We start from the raw sequence: 25,403 nt of genomic DNA on the forward strand, positions 1-25,403 counted from the left end.
AACTGGATGACTGTAGTTCAAGTTATCCATATCAAGGGTGATGAAAAATTGCCAGTCTAGCTAAATTGCCTCCAAATTATGATTGTACAAACTGGAAGGTATTATTTAGTCTCACTTAAGCCACTACTAATTTTAGGGTAATGTGTTACCGTGCTACATAGTAGACAAATGATTTAAGTGACATTTTTAGGGAAAAAAAACAATTACTACGTGTGGTTTAAAGATATTTAAAAAACCTAACAACAAAAGTCCAGACCCAGAGTTGAGAGGGCTCTGTCAGTAAAGTTACTTGTCATGCACACACAAGGGCTTGAATTCAGATTTCTAAAATCCAGGTAAAAAGCTGCACCTAATTAACCTGAAATCCTAGTACAAGGGAGACTAACACAGGGGAATGGAACTCACTGACCAGCCAGCTTAGATAACTTGCAAGTTTAAGGATGAGGGAGGCCTTGCCTCAAATAAGTGGGTGGAAAGCTGGTAAGAAAGACACTGATGTTAGCCTCTAGTCTCCACACACATCTTTATGCACACATGCAAACCACATATAACACACACACACACGCACACATGTGCACGCACATACCTCCTACTTCCAAAGATCTTTTTCAAATTAAAGAAAGAGACACAAAAATCAAATATATGTGGATGGTTCTGTTATTCTTCCCGTGCCATAGATTATTGAAATATTCATCAAAACTTGAAGACAGTAAAAAATTGTGAAAATCTACTGTACCAATATTAGTGTCTTGTAATTGATCAGTTCACTATAGTTATAGAGCATTGTCCTTATTTTTAAGAAATATACATTAAAAACTTAAAGGAGAAATATATGTCTGCAATTTATTAAAAATATCAGAAATAACAATTACATAGTCAAAATATATACTTTTATCTATCTTTATAACTACAGAGAAATAATATTTCTAAAACATTAACATTTAAAAAATCCCTTCACAGTTATACAGAAATTAAAATTTTCACTATTTACACTAGAGTAAAAATATTGCAAGGGCAGGCAGTTTTCTTCCTGAATTTGCACTTTAAGTAAATTTAGTTGTTTTCTCAAACTGAGAGTTGATTACATTAATGGGGTTTGAAAATGAATTAACTGTAACAAAACCCCAAACAGGTTTAAAGAATATGATACTGTAAATCAGCATAGCATACGAACGTTGTAGATCAGTAGGCATGAGTATAATTTTGTGAAATTCTTGTTTCAGATGTAGACTAGGGTGAGGGAAAGTTAATGTATTTGGTTACTCAAGCAACAAAAAATAGAAAAGCTATGATAAATAGGGCTGCTATGAACATAGTGGAACATGTGTTCTCATTATATGTTGGAGCATCTTTTGAGTATATGCCCAGGAGTGGTATAGCTGGGTCCTCAGATAGTTAGGTACTATGTCCAATTTTCTAAGGAACTGCCATACTGATTTCCAGGGTGGTTATACCAGCTTGCAATCCCACCAACAATGGGGGAGTGTTCCTCTTTCTCCACATCCTCACCAGTATCTGCTGTTACCTTAGTCTTTGATATTAGCCATTCTGATTGGTATAAGATGGAATCGAACCCAAATGTCCTTCAACAGAGGAATGGATACCAAAAATGTGATACATTTACACAATGGAGTACTACTCAGCTATTAAAAATAATGATTTTATGAAATTCTTAGACAAATGGATGTAACTAGAAAATATCATCCTGAGTGAGGTAATCACAAAAGAACACACACATGGCATGTATTCACTGATAAGTAGGTACTAGCTCCAAAGCTTGGAATACCTAAGATACAATTCACAGATCACATGAAGCTCGAGAAGAAGGAAGACCAAAGTGTGGGTGCTTCAATCCCTTTTAGAAGGGGAAACAAAATACTCAAAAGAGGAAAGTCAGAGAGAAAGCGTGGAGCAGAGACCGAAGGAAAGGCCATCCAGAGACTGCCCCATCTGGGGATCCATCCCATATACAGCCACCAAACCCAGAAAATATCGAAGATGCCAAGAAGTGCATGCTGACAGGAACCTGATAATAGCTGTCTCCTGAGAGGCTCTGCCAGAGCCTGACAAATACAGAGGTGAATGCTCACAGACAACCATTGGACTGAGAACTGGGTCCCCAGTGGAGGAGTTAGAGAAAGGACTGAAGGGATTTGTAATCCCATCGGAAGAACAACAATGTCAGACTCTCCAGAGCTCCCAGGGACTAAACTACCAATCCAAGAGTACACGCGTAGGGACCCATGGCTCTAGTCTCATATGTAGCAGAGGATGGCCTTATGGGGCATCAATGGGAGAAGATGCCCTTGGTCCTGTGAAGGCTTGATGTCCCAGTGTAGGGAAATGCCAGGACAGGGAGGTGGGAGGGAGTGGGGGGGGAGCACCCTCATAGAGGCGGGGGGGGGGGGTGGAGGGGGAAAGGGATAGGGGGATTCCAGAGATTTGGAAAACGGGAAAGGGCATACCATTTGAAATGTAAATAAAATATCCAATTAAAAAATGTGTGTGGAGTTGGGGGAGGAAAGCCAGAAGCGGAGCAGAACCCAGCCTGAACCAAATGCGGACTTCCCGGGGACCGCCCCTTCCTGACTCTTCTGCCCCAAATCACCTGCAGATGTGCTACACAAGTCTTCAGTAACCGCTGCGCCAGCCAATGCTATTAAAGATCCGCTCCCCGCAGCTTACAGCCAGCCACAGGCAGTCAGCTGCGACTTCTTTTTTCCCTACTACAAGCTCTTAGCCCACAGAACGCAACCTGCGGTTGGGCAGCTACACCGGCATGGGAGCCTTGTGTTCGCTCTGGGTTTTCTTCACTCTCATCATTCCAGGAGTTCTTGGTGAGCTGGGCGTGGGAGCTCAAATATCGGAATTCCTCTAGGGCTGGAAAAACTGTGTCTACGCGAAGGCTAGAGACCAAACCAGGGATGCTGGATACTTGCCTGGCCCTGACAAGTATTTGAAGACCCCTAGGTCTCCTGATAGAGCACATCCCCCACCTCTTCTGGGAGATGGACCGCCACCATAGAAGGCTGAGACACAAATGGTTGCTTTGGAATGTGACTGCTACTTTGGTTCCCGGGATGGGGGTGGGGATCCCTCTCTTCTCCCTGGTTTCCAGTCTCCTGGGAATTCAACAAGTGCTCACACAGTTCCACCCATGGTCCCAGGCTGTGTTCAAGGATTACAGACCTGCATGTGCCTCTAGGCATGCAGCCCCTGCTTCGTTTTTAAAAAGAATAACACCTGACTCTCCAGTATGGGTCTCAGATATTTTATCTTTGACAGTATGTTTAAAAACTATCTCCAGTTAGTTTTTAATGTTGATAATGAATTAAAACTCTGACTTCTGTAGTGGTATGTGCACTTCTGTAGGTTTTTCTTCAGTGTTCTCTCTAAACGTTGTATGTGTGTGGGGTGTGTGTGTGTGTGTGTGTGTGTGTGTGTGTGTGTGTGTGTGTGGTTGTTTCACAGATTGGCTTGCTTTTAAAGTAGTACCATTTGTTCTGAAATGAAGGGATAAGCTATAAGACATTTACTGCAAAAGCCTCAATAGCTGAGTGATTTTTGGCAAGTCACAATGTAACTTGTTCTCACAGAGAATAAATTCATAGGTTACTTGCAGCAAACCTCAATAGCTGAGTGAATTTTGGCAAGTTGGTTAGACTCCCGACCCTCAGTTTCTCATATATAAAATGAAGTCAGAAATGAGCTGTGCTGCCATCCCATGGAGGTGAAAGAAATAGGGATGAAATGAAGTCAATTGGCACTTTACTGCTGACACGAAGGATAGCCATTAGCAGCTAAGGATGGATCTGGTTGTTACAGGGTCTGACTATTATGTTCTGCTACAATTTCTACTAGAAAATAAATTCTAGGGATGTTTGGATCTTATTTTATGTTCACTGATGTATGTTTTATGATTAATACGTTAACATATATGACCCTCATTTTAAAGAAATCATCTACCATATAGCCAGGAAACCAAGTATTAAGGCATTTCATGGTGATTCTTAATAATAACCTCCCTCCTTCCTGCTTTCTGACAACTTTTCAGATTTGTTTTTATCCTACATATACATCCTCCATCTACTTCCAAATGATTTCTAAGCCATCCACGTAAGGCCTCTTACATCTAAATAGTTAACTCTTCCCCCAGAATCATTTTCAATGTTAGTCACCTTCACTCCAGATGCTAGGAAAAATGTAAAGAGCAAATCCTCTCATGAAAAAATCCTATCACGTGATAGCTTATAGACTAGCCTTTCTTTTTATTTGAGAAAAAAAGTCATTAAATGTGTTTATTTGTTTATCATGTGGGGGGGTGCACATTCAGTGGCATGTGCTTGGAGGTCAGAAGACAATTCATGGAGTGAGTTCTCATCTTTCACTATGTGGGTTCTGCGGATTAAAGTCCATTGATCATCAGGTTTAACAACAGTGCCTTTAGCTGTGAAACATTTCACCTGCTTCCTTTCTTTTTCTGACTGGAGGAGAAACCAAACTCAGGAAATTCTGTACTGCGGTGGCCTGGGAGCTGGGCGGTTTCATACAGTGTGAGATCTTCTTACTAGAGATGAGACCTCCATTTTGCCCTCATGTGGAAAGTGGGATTCTTGCTCTGTTTTGGCATGGAAACTCACATTATAAAGTTCACATATTTTGGAAGATAATTTAATTCTGTCCTTCTTTACATTTGATAATCACAGATTATCTGATTAGAGTGAAACTTCACCATGTTGTGAAGTCTGTCTTCACTGTTTTTAAAACTTCCTTTTTCTTAGAGTCTTTTTTGCTGTTTTTCACAGAGTATGTAGTTGGGGACATTGGTGAGAATTAATGGAAGAAACTAAAAAAATTACAAAAGAGGAACCTACAGTAATATCTGGCTCCTATCAGTAGTGACTCCTTTTCAATTCCCCAATAGAAGCGTGAAGTTAGAGAAAGACTGGTCTGGCTGCAGCTCTGGTGAAGGTCTTTGAGTCAGTGGCAATCACTGTTTAACTCTCACCAGCACCTGCCTCACACTTTTATGGGAAAAAAATGTAAATTTTCAGGTATATTTCTACTCTTGTTGGGCTTCACAGATTGGCATCTTTGTCTAGATTCCTCTGATCTGAATAAGAGTGAACTTCTGGATCTCTGCAAATAAATTTAAGGAGGTGAAATGTGAGTCTTCACTCCTACATAGAAAATTACTTTGGATGTTGCAATGGCCTTTATTTTATTGCTAATTGTAAGGAAAAGATGACAGGGCACCAATGAAAGGAAAAGTCACTGAAAGGAAAAGTCACAGGGCACCAATGTTGTGAAAAGATGACGTCCCAGGTTTCAGCACCAATGTTAAGGGAAGGATGAAGAGAGTAGGGGGCATATGGCCCATGGAGGTGTGGCAAGGCCTGGGGGCAAGGGAGATGCCTCTGGGAGGTTCATGTTGGGAATCCCTTCCCCCTGAGGGAGCAGCCACATGATGGTATAGTACAGAATAGAGTTTATTCAAGTCATGGGGAGAGTTAAGAGGGTGGTAGAGGCAGAGAAAGAGAGAGAGAGAGAGAGAGAGAGAGAGAGAGAGAGAGAGAGGAACACAGAAGTAGAGGCTGGCCATGAGCACATGGAAAGAGAGGGGGGATGGGAAAGGGAAGAGGAGGGATAGGGGTGGGAGAGCAAGAGAGCCAGAAGACAAGAGAGGCCAAGAGAGAGAGGAGGGGCAAGCAGCCCCTTTTATAGTGTCAGGTCACTGGGGCGGAGCATACCTGGCTATTGCCAGGTAATTGAGGGGTGGGGTTTACAGAATCCCAACACTAATGACAAATTCTTTTCTTTGATACATCAGAAAGCTTTTACTAGCTATTTTGGGGTTTCGTTACTCTAGTTTGTAATTTAAGAAAACAAATATAATGACAAGTTGATTACTAGAGAGGTTGAGACAGAAGGACTCCAAATTCAAAGTCAGCCTAGGTTATATAGTGAGACCTAATCTTATAAAGCCAAAAATAATAAATAAACAAGTTCAATGAAAAATATATATGTTTTTCTCTATATGCAAAAGTTTAGCGATTAGGATAGTTATATAAATTAAAGTAATTTTGATTTTACAAGATCTTTGTGGTACTTTAGTTTCTTATGATAAACATTTTTATTTATAAGATTTTACTTGTAGGACTGGAGATATGGCTCAATTGTTAGAGTATTGTTGCTCTTGCAGAGGACTAGGGTTCGGTTCTTAGCATCCACACTTGGTGCTCCATAAGTATCTTTGACTCCAGTTCTATAGCATCTATCACCCCAGTCAGGACTTTGCAGGCACTGAACATATATAGTGAATATACACATACATGCAGGCAAAACATTTTTAGACATGAAATAAAAAATAAAATCTTCAAAACATAAGACCTTTTAAAGACTTTTTGTGTGTATATTTCTGGTTTTTATTAGAAACCAGAGAGGGCACCTTTTGTTTTTATTGTGTCTGTTACTGCTTGAATGTAAAATGTCTCCCACATGCTTATGCATTTGAATATTTGGTCTATGATTGATGTGTCGAACCTGGAGGTTATGATCCTTTCCCTACTTCCAGCCGAGCCTTTTTGTTTCCCAGTTGATATGATGTAACTAGTAACTGTTGCAGGTTCAAACCAAACTGGTCCAGTCATATACCTTCTCTACTATGATGGATGTTGTACCCTGGAGTACGAGGCAACTAATCTCCCCACCCTTGAATTATTTCTACCAAGTATATGTGACAATGATCAGAAAAATAACAGACATAAACAATTAACACAACTTTTTTTTCTGCCCCCAATGTATAGAATTATTATTATTATTTATTATAATTGTTATATGAGGTTATATAAGGCCATTCTTCTGCAACTATATAGTGTACTGCAAACACATACTACCTACTTCCCTCCTCCTCCTTAATCTTCTCCCATCCCATTAATCCCCTTTGTTCTCCAGACAGTTTACTGCTACTTTCAAATATATATGAGACAGAGAGACTGACAGTGTACTCGATATTATCATCTCCAGTATCATCCATCTTTCAACAAACAACACAACTTATTCTTCTTTATAGTTGAAAAATGTTCCGTTTTGTATATATACCACATTTTCTTAATAGGTTGGTTCCATAACTTATACATAGTGAATAATACTGCAAATAGATCTGTGATGTGTTGACTTGGAGTCTTCTGGGTAAATATTGACAAATGCTATAGCTGATCACGTGGTAGCTCTATTTTTAGTTTGTTGAGGAACCTCCAGACTGATTTTCATGGTGGCCAGACTGATTTACATTCTTATTGGCGATGTAAAAATTTTCTCTTTCATCTATAACCTTACCAGCATTTGTTGTTACCTGTTTTCTTAATAAAAACTAGTGTGAGATGGAATCTTAATATAGTTTTAATTTTCATTTCTCTGATTTGAAATGAGTGAGGCTGATTTAAAAAAAAATATTTATTGAACACTTGTACTTTATTTAAGAACGGAATGCTCATTCCACTAGCTCATTTACTGATGAAGGAATTTGGGTGTTTTTTTTCCCCCTTTATATAGTCTAGATATTAATCAGATATATAGTTAGCAAAGATTTTTCTCCCATTCTGTAGGCTATCTCTTCATTCTCTTTTCTTTTGCTGTGCAGATAGATGCTCTGTAGTTCCATGAAGTCTCATTCATCAATTGTATTATTTCCTGAGCACCTGGAGAAAGCAACTGTTTAGAAAATGCTTTCCTGTGCTGCTGCCTCATAGGGCTCTTCCTTCATTTTCCTTTATTACTTTCAGAGTTTTGCATCTTATTTTATGTTTTATATTCAAATTCCTGAAGTTCTACATGTGTTTCTTATTTGTCCTGACAACACTGTGAAAAAACAAACAAACAAAAGCTAAGCAATCCACCCACAGTTTTCAATTATAGAATTATAAAAGGATAAAATTTTATAAAAAAAAAATTTCTCCAGATCTTTCTCTGTATGTATTTAAAACTGCTTGAATTTCTCTATTTGTCAACCCAGACTAGAATGATTTTTTCAGACAATATTTCTCCAAACAACACTACATCTAAAGATCAAAATTTGTTAGGATAATTGGTGACAAGAGAGAAACAGAGAAACTTTAGCTTTTCCCAGCTTTGATATTTCTGTGGTCCTTATTTCTAGGTCAGTGTAAGTTGCCGCCAAAGTATCCTTTTGCTAAGCCTACTATTGTGAGTGATAAGTCTGAGTTTGCCGTTGGAACAACTTGGGAATACAAATGCCTCCCTGGGTATTTTAGAAAGTCATTTATTATCACCTGCTTAGAAACCTCCAAGTGGTCAGATGCTCAGCAGTTCTGTAAACGTGAGTATTTCTACAAGCCATATTTAGCTTTATCACTTCATCTGTGTAGGGTAGGTTGTCATTTTCCGGACAAAAGAGCAGTCAATGAGTATGTCATGGCATACACATCTCTGTTTTCTTTAACTTCTAAGTTTTAGTAGTTGTGTGTAAGTCACCACCATGGTTTAACCTATTGTCTTTATGACATTATTCTGTGATTTCTATATTGTGTTAGAGTAATATTAGATGTTAGTATACAAAAGAATATTAGTTTTATCTCATTCTTATTACATTCAATTCAAGTAATAGTTTTTATTCTCTAGAATGTGTGACGCAATAGGAAGTGTATCTTGTAAGGAACAACAAAAATCACACATATAGAGTACATTTTGTAAGGAACACAAAGAATTGCACAAGTTAGCCAAGTACTCTATCACTGAAATATTGTCCAAGACTTTATGATGTTGTTTAGTAATAGTAGTAAGCTGATACTCAACCACAGAAAAAATAAAGCCTATTTGAGAGAATTAGGGAAACTGAGGTCTTCTTGGCAGAGGGCAAAACTATGGAGAAAATCCCTTTGGGGGGAAAATGTCACTATGTTTTGAGCAAATATAAGATTGTGTATTTTCTTCCCCATGAATAATTGTAAATCATCATAGGTCTGTAAGTAGAAAGTATGATGTGGCCATATTTATTTTGTAAAAAGGAAACACATGTCATGTTTGAAGGAGGTACTGGAATAAGCCAGGCCAGCATTAGAAAGTACATTTGCCTCTCAACAATTCAGTAAAACTATAGAAAATCCAGAGATATTCTGGAATTCAAGCACTAAAATTTTGTGGCTAATTGAATTAAATGAAGAATTATAGGATGATTTATAGGAAAGAAATGGGGACTGTGGGTTTTTAATATAGGAGACTTAGTGGATGATGCCTTTAGCTAACAGAATCTAATAAAGAGAAAGTGAAGGCTTTAAGTTATTGACCACAAATAAAGTTTTCCTCTATGTCCAGAAATAAAAACAATAGATTTTGAACAGTATTCAAAAATTGACTGCTTCTTCAGAAAGTCTACATTTTACAAATCATAAAAAATGCTTTGAGAAAAAACATATGCAGCTCCATCAGCAAATCTAGTTGAGGAATTTAATAGAAAACATATAAAGTCTTCTTAATTCCAGCCCCAAATCCTGTTTTGTTTCCCTTGTAGGTAAATCATGTAGGAATCCTCAAGAACCCCTCCATGGTTCTGTGCATATAAACACTGGTATCGAGTTTGGGTCAACAATTACATATTCTTGTAATAAAGGGTGAGTAGGCAGGATGCCTTTGCAGGATTCATTGGTTCTGAAAGAATTACCAGAAAATTTTTAATATGAGTGAATACAAAAGCATGGTCTCTTTGGCCTGCTTCAGAAATGTCACTTCAGCCAAGAGGACCCTTAGAGAGAAAGAAGATAAAGCTACCCTTCTTCTCCAGTGCTATTAACTAGGAAGTCAGATTTTATCTGGCTACACTGATTAGTTTATTATGTAAGTCCTTCTCTATCATTATTTTACTGTGTCTTACATAACATTCTACCTTTTCTCATTCTTTAAGGCTTTTCTAAAGTGTAAGTGTAACTGGAATATGATGAGTCACCTCTTTGCCTCTAGATATCGACTCATTGGTGACTCATCTGCTACATGTATTATATCAGACAATACTGTAATATGGGATAATGATGTGCCTCTTTGTGAATGTGAGTAAAATGATCTTTATATTAGCATCCTACTAAATTTCCCTCATCCCCTTCTAGAGGGAAACTGGGCATCTATACATAAAAATGAGTGCTTAGGAAGTTTTACTAGGTTTGGTTTGTTGTGGACCCAGCTCTGACTGATCTTCCATGACTTCTAATTCTATCACACTTTTTGATTAATATTAATTTATGATGTTATTTAATAGTAAGTAGATTCTTAAGTTTAAGATGCTCATTTGACTATACACTGACAAAAGTAACCATTCAAAAGTAGTTCAACCCAAGAAGCTTATAGTGCCAGAGTCTCTGTATTTTGAGCTCATTTCCTTTGACTTTTTAATCTGCTGGCTTCATTTATTTTCCTTTCTAAATTATTCTTTACTTAGATTGCAATACAGAATTTCAATATTACATATAAGCTGTAGGTAAATATTAAGCTCTGTTTATGGGAATGAAGACTATATTTTCAAAAAAATTAACATTCCAATACCTTCTCTCTTTTTTTAACTACTTCCCTCCAAAAGCTATTCCTTGTGGGTCACCTCCAGCCATCTCCAATGGAGACTTCTACAGCAGCAGTAGAGACAGCTTTTTCTATGGGATGGTAGTAACTTATTATTGCCATACTGGAAAGAATAGGGAAAAACTGTTTGATCTGGTTGGTGAAAAGTCAATATATTGTACCAGCAAAGACAATCAAGTTGGCATCTGGAACAATCCACCTCCTCAGTGTATTGCTGTAGTCAAGTGCCCAATGCCAGAAATTAAAAATGGATACGTAAAGTCTGGATTTAAACGCTCCTTCTTCTTAAATGATACAGTAATATTTAAGTGCAAACCTGGCTTTACCATGAAAGGCAGCAGTATAGTATGGTGCCAGCCAAACAGCAAATGGAGCCCTCCACTGCCAACATGCTTCAGGGGTAAGTTGGGCCTGAACCTTTGAGTATCTATAAATAAAAATAGAGGTTTTGCAGAATAGATCATGGTACCTATAGAAAGAATACAAGGAATATTTGACTGGATTTCTAGGACCAAAAATTTGAAAGTAAACTTTAGAAGTAATCACTATCAGTTTTACCAATCCACAGTCATGGGAGGTCTCCAATTGTTAAAGGGATGGGAATTTTATTTCATTCCAGAACAGTATTATAATTATAAGAAAAAAAATACAACACGCTTTTTTAAAAGCATTGGAATGTTTTTAAGTAAAATTATGAGACACAGAACTCTTTGAAGAAAATATAATTCTTAAGAATATTGAAATAGTCAACATGCTTTGGATAAGACCATTAAAAGCAAAATGGCAAAAATAGACTAATGATATTACATAGAATAAAAGGTTTCTCTACAATGGATTAAGGAGAACTATACAGAGTAACAGAAAAATATTTCCAAACTATACATCTGATGAGGAATTTGTATTCAGCACATATACGGAACTGAAAGAACTTCATAGCACAAAAGAAGTTCAACATCAAAGTGGACATTAAATTTTTCTCAAAAATAAAATAAAATGGACAACGTGTTTAAGATTACTAACCATCAGGGAAATGCAAATCAAACCACAATGATGTATGACTTTTCTTCAGTTAAAATTACTCATCAAAAAAAGAATAGAACTGGAGAGATGGTTAAGTGCATGAAGACTTGAATTTTATCACAGAACCTGTGTAAAAAGCTAAGTGCTTCTAATCCTAGAGTCAGAGATAGTGGAGACAGACAGGTTTCTAAGGCTTACTGACCAGCCAGTCTAGCTTAGTTAGTAAGCCACAGTTCCCACTAAGAACCTTTTCTCATAAAACAAGATAATTTCCTCTGTATGCATATGCATTGACATACATCCCCACATACACACACATGTAAGCATGAGGACCACTTCTACACATATAAAGACCCCTCCATTACACAATATATCAAATGCTGTTAAGAATGCAGATAAAAGTCAGGTTAGATAGAAGTAATAAGTTCTCATGTTCCCTACAAACAGTAGAATTACTGCCTTATATTATGATAGTTTATAGATATATATTTTTTAAATCTAGAATAAAGGAGTTTGAAAGTTTGCAAAAGGATAATGAGTATGAGAAAACAGATATATTTACCCTTATTTTTATATTATACAATATAAAATGGTATCTCATGAATATATATGATTACCTTCTTTAAAGAATAAAAGTAATTTTAAAATGGTACAAAAGTTGATCATTAGAGTTTTTAATGATTTCACTTTATTTAAATGAGAGTAAAATAAACTCTTCATCATATTAGCCATATTAATAGAGGGAATTAGCTAAGATAAAAACTTGATTCAAACCTTTGTAGACATCATTGTGATACTGAGAATGTAATTTTGTGGAAGAAAGCTGGTAGTTATCTTGAGCCTATGTCTCTCATTCTCTCCTCCTATTATTAATGTGAATTGTCTGCCTTTCTGAAAGCAACAAACCTTCATTAACCTTGACTTTTTTGGAGCAAAAAGGATATGGCAGATTTGAGTGGGGAAAGTATATGTTTGCAATCTTATCTACCCTATTGGTGGAAGGATATCTCAGAGTTTTTAGTTTAATAAAGTGAAAAAATGAGTTAAGAGTAGTGTTTCCTGGAATGGATCAAAACAGAGAAAGCAGATAGACAGACACATGGTCTTCTGAGTCTGACACTTAGAAAAAGATACATTAACCCTACCCTATGGCCTCCCTCTCTTCCTTAGTGTGGGAGAGTAGAGAGCTACAGTTGTAAAGAATACAATTCTTACTGAAGAAATTAAAGGACTTTCTGGTCCTGTTCTTTCCTCAGGATGTCTACCACCTCAAAATATCCTCCATGGTGATTATAACAAAAAGGATAAGGAATTCTTTTCTGTTGGACAGAATGTGTCATATACCTGTGAACCTGGATATACTCTCACTGGAACTAACCTTGTGGAGTGTACATCCTTGGGAACCTGGAGCCATACAGTCCCGAAATGTGAAGGTGCCTTGAGCTTTAGCTCTGTTCAAAGGAAACTCAAGTGTTTCCTGACTCTTCCTGTGCAGCAAGCCTTCTCTTTTCTTTCCTAGTGAAATCATGTGATGCCATTCCAAACCAACTTCTCAATGGCCGTGTGATTCATCCCCCTAACCTCCAGCTTGGGGCAGAGGTTTCCTTTGTTTGTGACCTAGGGTGAGTGTGGAGTGATAGATAGGTCCTGCACTGATTGTTTCCCATAAGATTGCAAAGCATGAGTTCTGAAGATAATTAATTTCTACTGTCTTACTTTTCTTTACTTCTCTGATTAAGAACTCTGCCATCAATTGACTTTTTTATTTTTTCACATGTATCTATTTTGTGCTTGACCAGCAAAAGTGAGAATTGTCATTTCATCATCTGGAAATACAAAGTTTTGGTTCACAAATTAGGGCTCCTGTTATTAAAAAAATGAATATAAAATTTGGATTTAGTGAGACTTGGAGTAAACTTGGGATCAAGGTCTTCATTATTTTCTCTATATGAATTGAGACCGTTTTCCTGAAGATGATCGAGATAAGCTTGACAATTGGGTGCCAAAAAGGAGAGAGAAAATTCAAAAGAAAAGATGCATTTTTTAGTGTACTTTTATCCATTATTGATTGTTTAGTGAAGCAGATTCACAAGTAACTGCAAGCTTTTTCTTAATCCAGAAATATTTTAAAATACATCCCATCCTACAAATGCACGAGAGAAGTGACTCACTCTGTATGATTGAAAAGTGGTTTGTTCTAGTGATGATCTGCTGCTCCTTATTGTTTAAGGTTCCAGTTAAAGGGCAAACCTTCTAGTCAGTGTGTCCCAGAAGGAGAGACAGTAATCTGGAATAATAAGTTTCCTGTCTGTGAACGTGAGTAGAAATCAAAATAATCACATATGTATCCTGTCTCTTAACTCTGTATTGCCATACTAAATATAATATCTCAGGGTTAGGGTTACCCTAATGCAATTATGTACCTTAAACAAATAATTGCCACTGTCTTCTATTTAAAATGCAGAGAAAAGCATTACATTTGTTCCCTTGTTAACATACTATGTTGTGATCCTATAAATAAAATAATAAAGGCTCTGGGAAGTAACCTGTATCAAAACCAAGCATAACTCTTTCTAGTATAATAAAATACTAGTTGTGCCTTTATATGTCATGTCTTGTACTGAAGAGCTCTATGTACTACCAAGTGGACGTTAATGAAATGCAGATATTGGCATTTTTCTTTTTAAAATTTAATTATTTTAATTACTTGTTTATTTGTTTTTTACTTATTCATTTTACATCTGCTCAGTGCCTCCCTCCCGGTCACCCCATCCCACAATCCTTCCCCTCCTTCCCCTTCTATTCTGAGTGGGTGGAAGTCCCTCTGGGTATCTCCCCACCCTGGCACATCAAGTTTCCGTGGGGCTAGGCTCATCCTCTCCCATTGAGGCCAGACAAGGCAGCCCAGCTAGAAGAACATATCCCACAGACAGGCAACAGCTTTTGGGATAGACCCACTCCAGGACAACTTTTTCTTTATTTTCCAGAAAAGATGCATATGTGTCATAGTAGCTGCTAACAATTTCTTTCATGCCACTAGGATATGTAAAAAATATGAGATCATTACTCAAAACATCATTTCTAGGGTTTTCTCAAAGGAATCTGGCTTTAAGGGATCACATGACTTGTAAAGAGGCAGCAGTGTCTTTGGTGACAGTATCAAATGTGACGATGCTACCTGCAAGCTGGCTGTGTGTTTCAAACAGACACTGAGTAGCTAGTGTGTTTAGGGTATTGTGCCTGTTCATTCACATGCTTTTTCTCACTGTACTCTCATCATACTTTATGAAACCTGAACTAGACTACACACTGGGACTCTGAGGCTAAAGGAGGATACAACTTGCCTAAGGTCATACAACTATTGAATGACAGTGAGGAATTAAAACCATGGCTATTGAGCCCAAATGTCAGCAGTCCATGTTGACTTCCTACATGCAATTAGCATGTTATTAACATATCTCAAGTTTGTCTTTTGCTTATTAAAATTGTTTAGATAAAAAAACTATGAAAATAATCTCTGAAACTACAGGTTAGATAGATTTGAGATCAATTCTTTTTCCTTAAGGTGATTTATATTCATTTCTTTGCTAAGGATCAAGAGAGGTAAGGATTTAGGTATTTAGAAATAAATAAACAAAAAGTAAAACCATAGCAAAGCATTTGATTTCTAAATATATTTCTAGAAAAGCGATTTGATCTATACTTGAAATTTTTATTTATTTTTAAATGATCAGTATGCTCACCTGGTCTCTTTTCTACTTTTCAGAGATTTCTTGTGACCCTCCTCCTGACGTCAAAAATGCTCGGAAGCTCTCTTATTTTCTTCCCATACTTCCTGGAACTGTTGTGAAGTACACTTGTTCACTTGGCTTCCGCCTCATTGGAGAAAAGGCTATCTTTTGTATAAGTAAAGATCAAGTGAACGCCACCTGGGATAAAGCTGCTCCTATATGTGAACGTTCGGATAGAAGCTTTACTTGCCCAGAGCCCAGAGTACCAGGGGGAGTCATGAATAAAGGATCTAGATCACCATTCAGACATGGTGATTCTGTGACATTTACCTGTAAAGCCAACTTCACCATGAAAGGGAGCAAAACTGTCTGGTGCCAGGCAAATAAAATGTGGGGGCCAACAGCACTGCCAGTCTGTGAGAGCGGTAAGTAGTGATTAAAAACTAGTCAGGTTCCTGGGGTCTGCCAGCTTGGGAGAGCATTGAGTGTGGGAGCAAAGCTACATCAAGGCCTGGCAACCAGAGACCAACGGTCTTCCACTTACAGGCAGACCATTTGCTGCATGCTCCTGAAGGAAGAATTGTGGGGTCTATGAGTTGCAGGCACATGAGCTGAGATGGAATAGCAAGTGAAAGAGGAAAATGATGAAATAATTAAGGGGATTTTAACTGAACATAACATCCTTGGGAAAAATCTTCCAAGGGTGAGGAGCTAGTGGAAACGGTGGAAATCAGGTATCTGTGGGGAATTTGGAATCTGGGAGCAAAAATATTCCTGATAGATTTAAGATTTATCTATGAATATCTGTTCATTGTAGTCAGAAACAATTACCTGCTCTGTGGCCTCTGCAAACATGTTCAAAGGTGATCTACTCGTTATTCAAACCATGTCCTAGGCTGTAGCTTTCCAAATTAACTACCTTTTGAAATAGGGACTACTGTGAATATTTGATTCTCATTTCATCTTGTTTATATTGCTAATGAATCTAAACCCAAAGTTTGATTCAGCATGTATAGAAATTGTCAGTACTTGATAAAATTATACTATAAGATATTTTAATAAAGAAAAATATTGATAAATTCTAAATAGGTCAGAGAATTTAGGAATATTATATTGTTTACAAATATGATTCTCTCTGGCCTGGTAACACAAAGATGCAATCTCAAGGCCGATCTGCACACACTGTAATTTTAAAGCTGCCTGGGCAATTTAGCAAAGTAAAAAGTAACAAGAAGGTTTGTTGATATAACTCAATGACAGAGTGCTTGCCTAGTTAAATCCCAAGTACCACAAGTTACATTTATTTCACTTATATGTCAGTAGATTAACTAACCAGTAGACGAATGGACAGTGTTAGAGAAAAGTGTCCTTTAAGATAGTCTCAAAATGGATTATCTATGGAAAACAAATGTTAAAGAGGTAGGTGACCACACACACACACACACACACACACATCCACACATATTAAAATGGAAAAACATCAAAGACATATTGTGCTATGAAATAAAATGGAGTTAGAATAGTATGTATGTTAAATATAATCTATATATTTATATGCAGGTTATGAATAAGATACCACAAACTGTATTAGTAATGTCTGTCAGGGTAATTCTCTGATTAATAGGCTTTAAGCTAAACCTTTCTAGAAACTGAAGTTTTTCTCAAGGCAAAAATAATCTGTATGATGTAATTAAAGATGAAAATGACATAATAAAGCTGGGTATGGTGGTACACACCTTTAATCTCCACGCTTGGGAGGCAGAAAGCAGGTGGATCTTTGTGAGTTAAGAGATAACCTGGTTTACATAGAGAGTTAAACGCAAAGCAGGGTTAACTAGTAAGCCCACATTCCCCCAACTGTACCTGTTTTTCACATAAATGGAAATAATTAAGCCACATCTGGTTGAGAATGCATTGAGAGTTAATGATGACTGGAGAATCATCATTAAGATTAAGAATGCATGCTAGATCTACTGGAAGCATTTATCATCTGATTTATGGCTTTACTCCTATGTCTATATATAAAGATTTCCCTCTGGAGTGCCCATCACTTCCAACAATTCATAATGGACACCACACAGGACAGCATGTTGACCAGTTTGTTGCGGGATTGTCTGTGACATACAGCTGTGAACCTGGCTATTTGCTTATTGGAAAAAAGACAATTAAGTGCTTATCTTCAGGAGACTGGGATGGTGTCATTCCAATATGCAAAGGTATTTTAAATTCACTCTCTATTTGAGACTGACCTGATATAGGCTATGGTTTATTTATTTTTGCCATATTTTTTCTTTAGAGGCCAAGTGTGAACATCCAGGAAAGTTTCCCAATGGGCAGGTAAACGAGCCTCTGAGTCTTCAGGTTGGCACAACCGTGTACTTTTCCTGTAATGAAGGGTGAGTATCAGGTTCTGTCAAATGTAATGTTCTTGGATCACATGTGCCTGCTGTATACCATGAAGCCTACAGAAAGAATGTGGATGAGCCTGGAATAATCTGGAATAAGGTGGTGAAAGAGAATACTGATAAAAGGGAAACTGCACAGATTAAGTGAACTCTTTATAGATTTGAAGTCAAGCCTGCCAGTTTTATAGCACAAACTGCCCAATAATACCAAATTTTAACTCCTGTTTCCAGGTACCAATTACAAGGACAACCCTTTAGTCAGTGTGTAATTGTTGAACAGAAAGCCATCTGGACCAAGAAGCCAGTATGTAAAGGTAGGTAAGACAATGGTACTTTATAAGAAAGCACAGAGGTCCACACATACTGTGCCCTTGACCTTCCTATAAGCATGTACTTTTTTTCTATAAGCATAGATAGATAGATAGATAGATAGACAGACAGACAGACAGACAGACAGACAGATAGATAGATTCACAGCAACAAAACAAAAACAAAACACCAATAACCTAGAAATCTTAAGGTTTAAGGGTCTGTTTGTACTGCAACACCCTTCAGTTCACGTTTTGCTCTGTTTCCTTAATTTAAGTTAGTGGCTTTTCTTTCTCCCAGATATACATGATCTTGCTAAGGGAACTTGAGCTATGTATATAAAGAAGATTGTGTATTTGTAAATTAGAACTGAGAAATTAGCAAAGGAGATTTATTCAAAAATAAAAATTTAAAACCACATGTGTAATTATATTGCATTAGCTTACTGCATGACTCACAGCAGTTTCAGAAATCACTGTCCTTTACCATCTCTAGAAATTCTCTGCCCACCACCTCCACCTGTTCTTAATGGAAGACATACAGGCAGCTTTTCAGAAAATAGACCATATGGAAGCACAGTTACCTACACATGTGACCCAAGCCCAGAGAAAGGTGTGAACTTCATTCTTATTGGAGAGAAGACTATCTCTTGTACCATCGGTAGTCAGAAGACTGGGATCTGGAGTGGCCCTGCTCCGTATTGTAAACTTTCAACTTCTGCAGTTCAGTGTCCTCAACCCCAGATCAACAGAGGGCAAATGTCATCTATTTCAAAAGATAGTTATTCATATAATGACACTGTGGCATTTTCTTGTGAACCTGGCTTCACCTTGAAGGGCAGCAGGAGAATTCGATGCAGTGCCCAGGGAACATGGGAGCCACCGGTGCCAGTGTGTGAAAAGGGTAGGTGTCTAATATTCAAAGATGAGTCATTTTGAAAAGTGAGAAAGGTTTATGGGCTCTACACGGGGTCTTTTTAGAACCTACACTTTTAATAATGATTGTGCATACAAATTGTAAAGAAGGCGTTCTTTAGCACCCTCTCATTGTTATGGAAAATTTGCCAGAATTTACTAAGTTATCCATTTCTTTAGGAAATATGAGAGCAAAAACACTCGTCTGTCATAACAATCATTTTTAAAAGAATGGCCAACAAGCTTTCACCTAGGGAGTATATTAAAATATTGCATAACGTCTTCTAAGGTAGTTCCTTCATAGGAGAAAACGTAGGTGTGATGTCACATGCCAAAAATGCCGTAACTGGGGAGACCGACACAAAAAGATTGTGAATTTGAGATCAGCTTGAGGTCCGTAGTAAAATCCTATCTCTAAAAAGAGGGAAAAGAAAGAAAAAGAAAGAGTTGGGGGGATTGCAGGTGAGTTACGGCAAGCAGGAGCTAAAGAGATTAGTGGCAACCTGAGTATAGACAAGTAAAGATGATTGAGAAATGAGAACTGAAATCACCTGAGAACTACAAAATACCCTCGCTTCCAGGAAACTGCGGAACAAATGGTATTATCATATTAATTTTGACTACGTTGTCTCAGTTTCTGTTTTTTATGCTAAAGTGTTTCATTGTCTGTTTTTCATTTAGAATGTCAGGCTCCTCCTAAAATCACCAATGGGCAGAAGGAAGATAGGCACCTCCTCAACTTTGACCCTGGTACATCTATAAGATATAGCTGTGACCCTGGCTATGAACTGGTGGGAGAGGACACTCTTCACTGCACCCCTGAGGGGAAGTGGACACCCATCCCCCCTCAGTGCAAAGGTACTATGCCACAGTTACAAATGTTTGCTTAAGGTTGTGCTGTGCTGTTACTTAGTCTTTTTTTTTTTTAGTTGCAGAGTGTAAGCCAGTAGGACCACATCTCTTTAAGAGGCCTCAGAATCAGTTTATTAGGACAGATGTCAATTTTTCATGTGATGAAGGGTGAGTGAAACATGTCTCATTCTGAATAATGTCAGTCTCATCAGTACCCACTGAAAACTGTGTGTAAGAGTTCTTTTCAAAGGTCTTTCTGCTGTCATATGCTCACAGATTCTTACAGTATTTTTCCATGCATGAGGACTATGCAGTTGATGGATGGAGCTGAGGTTGGCTACATTTTATTCCTGTTGTGTTTTGTACTAAAATCTGCCAGTCTCCCACTAGAGCCCATAGTGCTTGCTTGGTTTATTGTAACCATGTGGTCAAATGATATGACTCTTTGTCTCCAGGTTCCAGTTAAGTGGGAGTGCTTATCAACAGTGTCAAGGTACAATTCCTTGGTTTATAGAGACCCATCTTTGTAAAGGTGAGTAATAAAATTGACAGAGGATTTAAAGTGATACAATACTGATACATTTCCTACTTTAGATCTATGCTATGGGAATTAAATCATTGCTTTGTCAAGCTTTACAACTATTTTGCCACTTTTCTTTTGTCACCTTATCATCTTTAATCAGTCAAATTCCATGTGCTTAGTCACCTAGTTTATGTTGTGGTGTATGAAGTTCAGAACACAGAGAGATCACTCTATCTGAACCCCAAGTCCTACTTTGGGTTACATCAAGGTTTAGCGAGGAGACAGGAGATAGGTGTCAAATCTGAACTCAGAGTCTGTTCCTGTTGTCAAATACTTGTATAACCTTTGGCAACATATATAACTTTAATTTAAAATTTATTAACCGTGAAATTTGTTTAAATCAACCTTCCTATACACAATAAGGTTTAATCACAGCATGAGCACATCAGCCACACCCTCCAGAGAAATAACATGTTCGGAACGGCTGCACTTCTAACCCGTTGTCAGATGTCTACAGTATCTTTTCATATCTCCCTAGAAATCACCTGCCCACCACCTCCTATGATCCACAATGGGACACATACGGGGACTTCCTCAGAAGATGTCCCATATGGAACTGTGGTCACATACATGTGCTATCCTGGGCCAGAGGATGGAGTTAAATTCAAACTCATCGGGGAACAAACCATCCGCTGTACAAGTGATGGCAGAGGAAGAGGCGCCTGGAGTAGCCCTGCTCCTCTCTGTGAACTTTCCCTCCCTGCTGTCCAGTGTGCAGACGTCCATGTTGCAAATGGATTCAAGCTCACTGCCAATTCAGCCCCATATTTCTACAATAACCGTGTGACATTCAAGTGTCGTAATGGATATATTTTGATTGGAAGCAGTCAAATCCGGTGTAAAGCCAATAACACCTGGGATCCCGAAAAACCACGTTGTGAAAAAGGTAAAAAGACAAACCCAATGGAAAATTTTAAAGATATTTGTTTATTTGAATATTTTTATGTTTTAAAATTGAATTGAGGGACTGGAGATCAGATCTGGTACCGTGCACAACCTGGTCAAGGATGAGCTACATCTCCAGCTTTAGTCTTATCTCCCACTCAGAACAAGAGTCTTGAAATGAAGGCAAAAGGACATAGATTACTTTCATTCATCCTCTACCAAAAAGAAAGCTATAAATCTGTTATATTATGATCTTCGCATAAATGTACCCTTGGATTTGGAACATATCCAAGATATGTAATGAGAAGAGCTTTGAAAACAGCCTCATACCAAAAAGAAAGACAACTCAGTAACTGAAGGAACATTCACATAGTGGTCAGGATCTCACAGTCCCGAAGGCAGACAGTGGATAGGTTGGTTCCTCAGCATGTATCCAGGATCATGATGGATGAGAGCCATGCCTTCAAGGTTTTAAATTGGCACCATCTGTTGTGTTACAGTTCTCAAGTAGAATGCTTGTCACTGGTGGTTATGTGTGATGTTTGTTCTCCATACCACCACCCTCTTAGGCCCTTCTATAGTTGGTATATATACCTACCTATGGTCCTCTGACTCTGGGATGACTTGTGACTCTTGCTACAAGCTATGGAAACAAATCCACCCATTACCTTCAGGACGATAGAGTCTTGGACATAAGGTGTAAGTTCTTTTGGTTCCTGAGTCATCTTTCTTTTTGTTATGAGGAATCTAAAAGCGATATCAACTTTGTCTCTGCAGAAGGATGTGAGCCTATGAGAGAACTTCATGATCTTCCAGATGATTCACATATAAGATTAGTGAACAGAACCTGTCAAAATGGGTGAGTGTGAAGTTGTCCATTCTAAGAAAGAATGTCTACTTTATATTGTATTTTAATTCCACCCACGTCTTGTTTTGATTTAAAAAAAAAAACATTTGGGGATTACTCAATTCCACAATGCTCCAACTAGCAGCTCCTGCCTGCTTCTCTGACATGGAAAGGGCTTTTCTGAGTGCTTCTTATGTAGAAATGCTTTTCTGGTTTGGATGACCAAAAGTTTAGGTTTCTTTGTGCCAAGGGACTCATTAAGAAATATCTCCGTAGTTGTACTGCCTGTGATGCAAAAGTATTTAGAAGAAATGTAATATAACATCTTTTTTTAGGTACCAGTTGACTGGACATACTTATGAGAAGTGTCAAAATGCTGAGAATGGAACTTGGTTCCAAAAGATTGCAGTTTGTACAGGTAAATTATGGACATGGGGGAAGCCGACCATAGATTAGGAAGTTAGGAAAGGAAAATCAACTAATGGAGAGCCAGTTTACAGCTACTTTGAGAGTTTATACTTCTTGCTTTGTATAAGACACGGTAAATCTTTTAGTGTTGATCAAAACTGGGTTTCTTTCTTTATACTTCATTTTATTTTCTGAATGAACATGTATTACTTTTGTGAGCATGACATTTGATAAGGTTGTTTAACCCAAAGCATGCTCTAGTTTCCAAGCCTTCAACAATTTTCTATTTATATAAGATATAGGGCACCTGTACAGTGTTGTTTATACTGTCATAAATGCTCAAATTCTCAATCTCTTCTGCAGCTATTCCCTGTCAACCTCCACCAACAGTTGCACATGGCAGTCACACGGGCATGATGGCAGAGCACTTCCTGTATGGAAATGAAGTTTCTTATGATTGCGATGAAGGATTCTATCTTTTGGGAGAGAAAAGTTTGCAGTGCATAAGTGATTCTAAAGGTCATGGATCTTGGAGTGGATCTCCACCACAGTGCTTGCAATCTCCTCCCCTAACTCATTGCCCTGACCCAGTAGTCAAACATGGATACAAACTCAATAAAACGCATTCCGCATATTCTCATAATGATATAGTACATTTTGTCTGCAATGAAGGCTTCATCATGAATGGCAGTCACTTGATAAGGTGCCACACTAATAACACATGGTTACCAGGTGTACCGACTTGTATCAGAACGGGTAAGCCATCTTTATAAAAAGTGAGATGTTTTACAAAATAAAACGGCCTTTGAGTTTGCCTTCTACCTAAAAGTAAAGCATTTAAAAGCTAAAGCAATTAGTGTTTTTAAAAGATTATCTGCCTTTTCCTGTCTTCTCACTTGAGTCTTTTCTCTTTTCTTTCTATAGAGCAAGAGTACCTGAAATGATGATTAACATATAGATTAATCTCTAATTTATTCTTTCCTGTGACTTTAGAATTGGGAAAGTGGGCATACTTTTTGACAAATACTTGACAAAAATGTTCTTTGAAGTTTTGATATTTAAGGCCACGGTGTCACCCAGAAGGAGAATGTAATGAAGAATGAAGCTGACCTTCAAACCCACTAAATTTTCCTATAATCCCAGCTGTTCCCTGATAGCTTGTTCCTGCTAGTGAGGTGCAGCCTCACTAAGTTAAGCTCCACAGAGGTGTGGTTTCACTTACTCGTTCCTGGGCATCTGTATGTGTCATGCTTAGGTTATAGCCCATTTTCTATATAGAGGGAAGATAATAGATTAATTAGTTGAAAACACTCCTATACTTTGTAACCAACCAAGGGAAAATACTAGAATACCATGGGCTGATAAATTATAATACTTTTTACTCTTTTCTTTTAATTATATATGGTAAAAAGAGGAAAAGCACACATTTCTCCAAACTTGAGAATGAACTAATTGGCTTGTTTCTCATTGCTTTTCTGTGTTACTGTTTCCCAGAGATTGTGTTGCCCATTAAAAGTCTTTTCTTGTTGATATCCAAGCTTCTCTAGGGTGTCAGTCTCCATCCACAATCCCCAATGGGAATCACACTGGTGGGAATATAGCTCGATTTTCCCCTGGAATGTCAATCACGTACAGTTGTTACCAAGGCTACATTATGGCTGGAGAGGCACGTCTTATATGTACTCAGGAGGGTACCTGGAGCCATCCTGCCCCCTCTTGCAAAGGTACTTTTTTGCTTTGATGTTGTTACTATTTTTTTCTAGCAAAGTAATTTGTCATATATATATATGTATATATATGTTCTTTTAAGCATTTTGAGATTCAATTATTAGAGATTCATTGTATGAATATTAAGTATATTTAATCAATTAATACAAAGGTGAAGTGTTTTTTTGTAATTAAAGAAACTAAGCAAAGACTATATTGTTATAGTCACACTATTGTTAAAGTTATAATAAGCACATTTGAAAAACATCCCTATACCTTCAGTCATATGGTTGTGGATATAAATAATAAAGAAGACTTTTCACCACTTACCACTATGAAAAATATAGTAGAATTTACTGTTTTTCATTTATTTAGAAAATGTAAAAGCAGAAACTTGTGTTTGTATTAACAATGTTTTATAAAATTATTTTATTTATTTACATCCCAAATGTTGTTCCCCTTCCCAGAGTTCTTCATCCCCTCCCCTTTCATCTTTACCTCTGAGAGGGTACATCTCCCTACATCCCCCTTCTCTAGGTCATCAAGTCTTTATAGGATTAGACATATCCTCTCCCACTGGGGCCAGACAAGGCAGTCCTCTGCTACATATGTGCCCGGGGGCCTAGGACCAGGCAGTGTATGCTTTGGTTGGTGGCTTAGTCTCTGGGTCCAGGTTAGTTGACAATGTTGTTCTTCCTGTGGGGTTGCCATCCTCTTCAGCTCCTTCAGTCCTTCTCTTCTCTTAACTATTCCATAGGGGTTCCCAACCTCAATCCAAAGATTGGCGGTAAGTGTCTACATCTGTCCCTGTCAGCTCCTGGTAGAGCCTCTCAGAGGACAGACATGCTAGCTAGATACTTGTCTGCAAGCCCAACATAGCATCGGGAATAGTATCAGGGTTTGGTGCCTGCCCATGGGATGGATCCCAAGTTAGGCTGGTCACTGGCATGTTTCTAATTTTCATATTGTGAAACAATGTTATTATACATAACATTCATGTTTAAGGACTGTGCAATTGGGGCAAAAGATGGCCAAGAGGTTAAGAGTGCATGTTGTTTTCCATATGAACCCAAATTCAGTTCCTATCTCCCATATAGGGTATCTCACAGCCAGAATCAGAACATCTGATGCAGAAAAAGAGGACTTTCTGGCCTCTGG

General features: G+C 37.8%; 1 protein-coding gene across 2 annotated transcripts in view; it reads left to right on the forward strand.

Annotated features, from left to right (window-relative positions):
* Positions 1–2,779: 2,779 nt before the first annotated feature.
* CR2 (complement C3d receptor 2) overlaps positions 2,780–25,403 on the forward strand; it is a gene marked incomplete at both ends in the record, with an annotated part of 29,110 nt that continues 6,486 nt past the window's right edge. The window contains 21 exons of one of the 2 annotated variants that reach the window (XM_080935510.1): positions 2,780–2,837; positions 8,159–8,338; positions 9,530–9,629; positions 9,976–10,061; positions 10,586–10,984; positions 12,861–13,037; positions 13,124–13,226; positions 13,835–13,920; positions 15,371–15,760; positions 17,363–17,551; positions 17,632–17,731; positions 17,972–18,054; positions 18,545–18,952; positions 19,645–19,821; positions 19,893–19,983; positions 20,271–20,347; positions 20,877–21,284; positions 22,061–22,142; positions 22,466–22,548; positions 22,902–23,294; positions 24,077–24,262. In XM_080935510.1, coding sequence (XP_080791636.1) covers positions 2,780–2,837; positions 8,159–8,338; positions 9,530–9,629; positions 9,976–10,061; positions 10,586–10,984; positions 12,861–13,037; positions 13,124–13,226; positions 13,835–13,920; positions 15,371–15,760; positions 17,363–17,551; positions 17,632–17,731; positions 17,972–18,054; positions 18,545–18,952; positions 19,645–19,821; positions 19,893–19,983; positions 20,271–20,347; positions 20,877–21,284; positions 22,061–22,142; positions 22,466–22,548; positions 22,902–23,294; positions 24,077–24,262 — 3,856 coding nt within the window. The remainder of the gene's footprint in view (positions 2,838–8,158; positions 8,339–9,529; positions 9,630–9,975; positions 10,062–10,585; positions 10,985–12,860; positions 13,038–13,123; positions 13,227–13,834; positions 13,921–15,370; positions 15,761–17,362; positions 17,552–17,631; positions 17,732–17,971; positions 18,055–18,544; positions 18,953–19,644; positions 19,822–19,892; positions 19,984–20,270; positions 20,348–20,876; positions 21,285–22,060; positions 22,143–22,465; positions 22,549–22,901; positions 23,295–24,076; positions 24,263–25,403) is intronic. The other variant, XM_080935511.1, reaches the window with a different exon arrangement.

This window comes from Micromys minutus (assembly GCF_963924665.1).
Source record: "Micromys minutus genome assembly, chromosome: 1".
NCBI classification, from domain to species: Eukaryota; Metazoa; Chordata; class Mammalia; order Rodentia; family Muridae; genus Micromys; species Micromys minutus.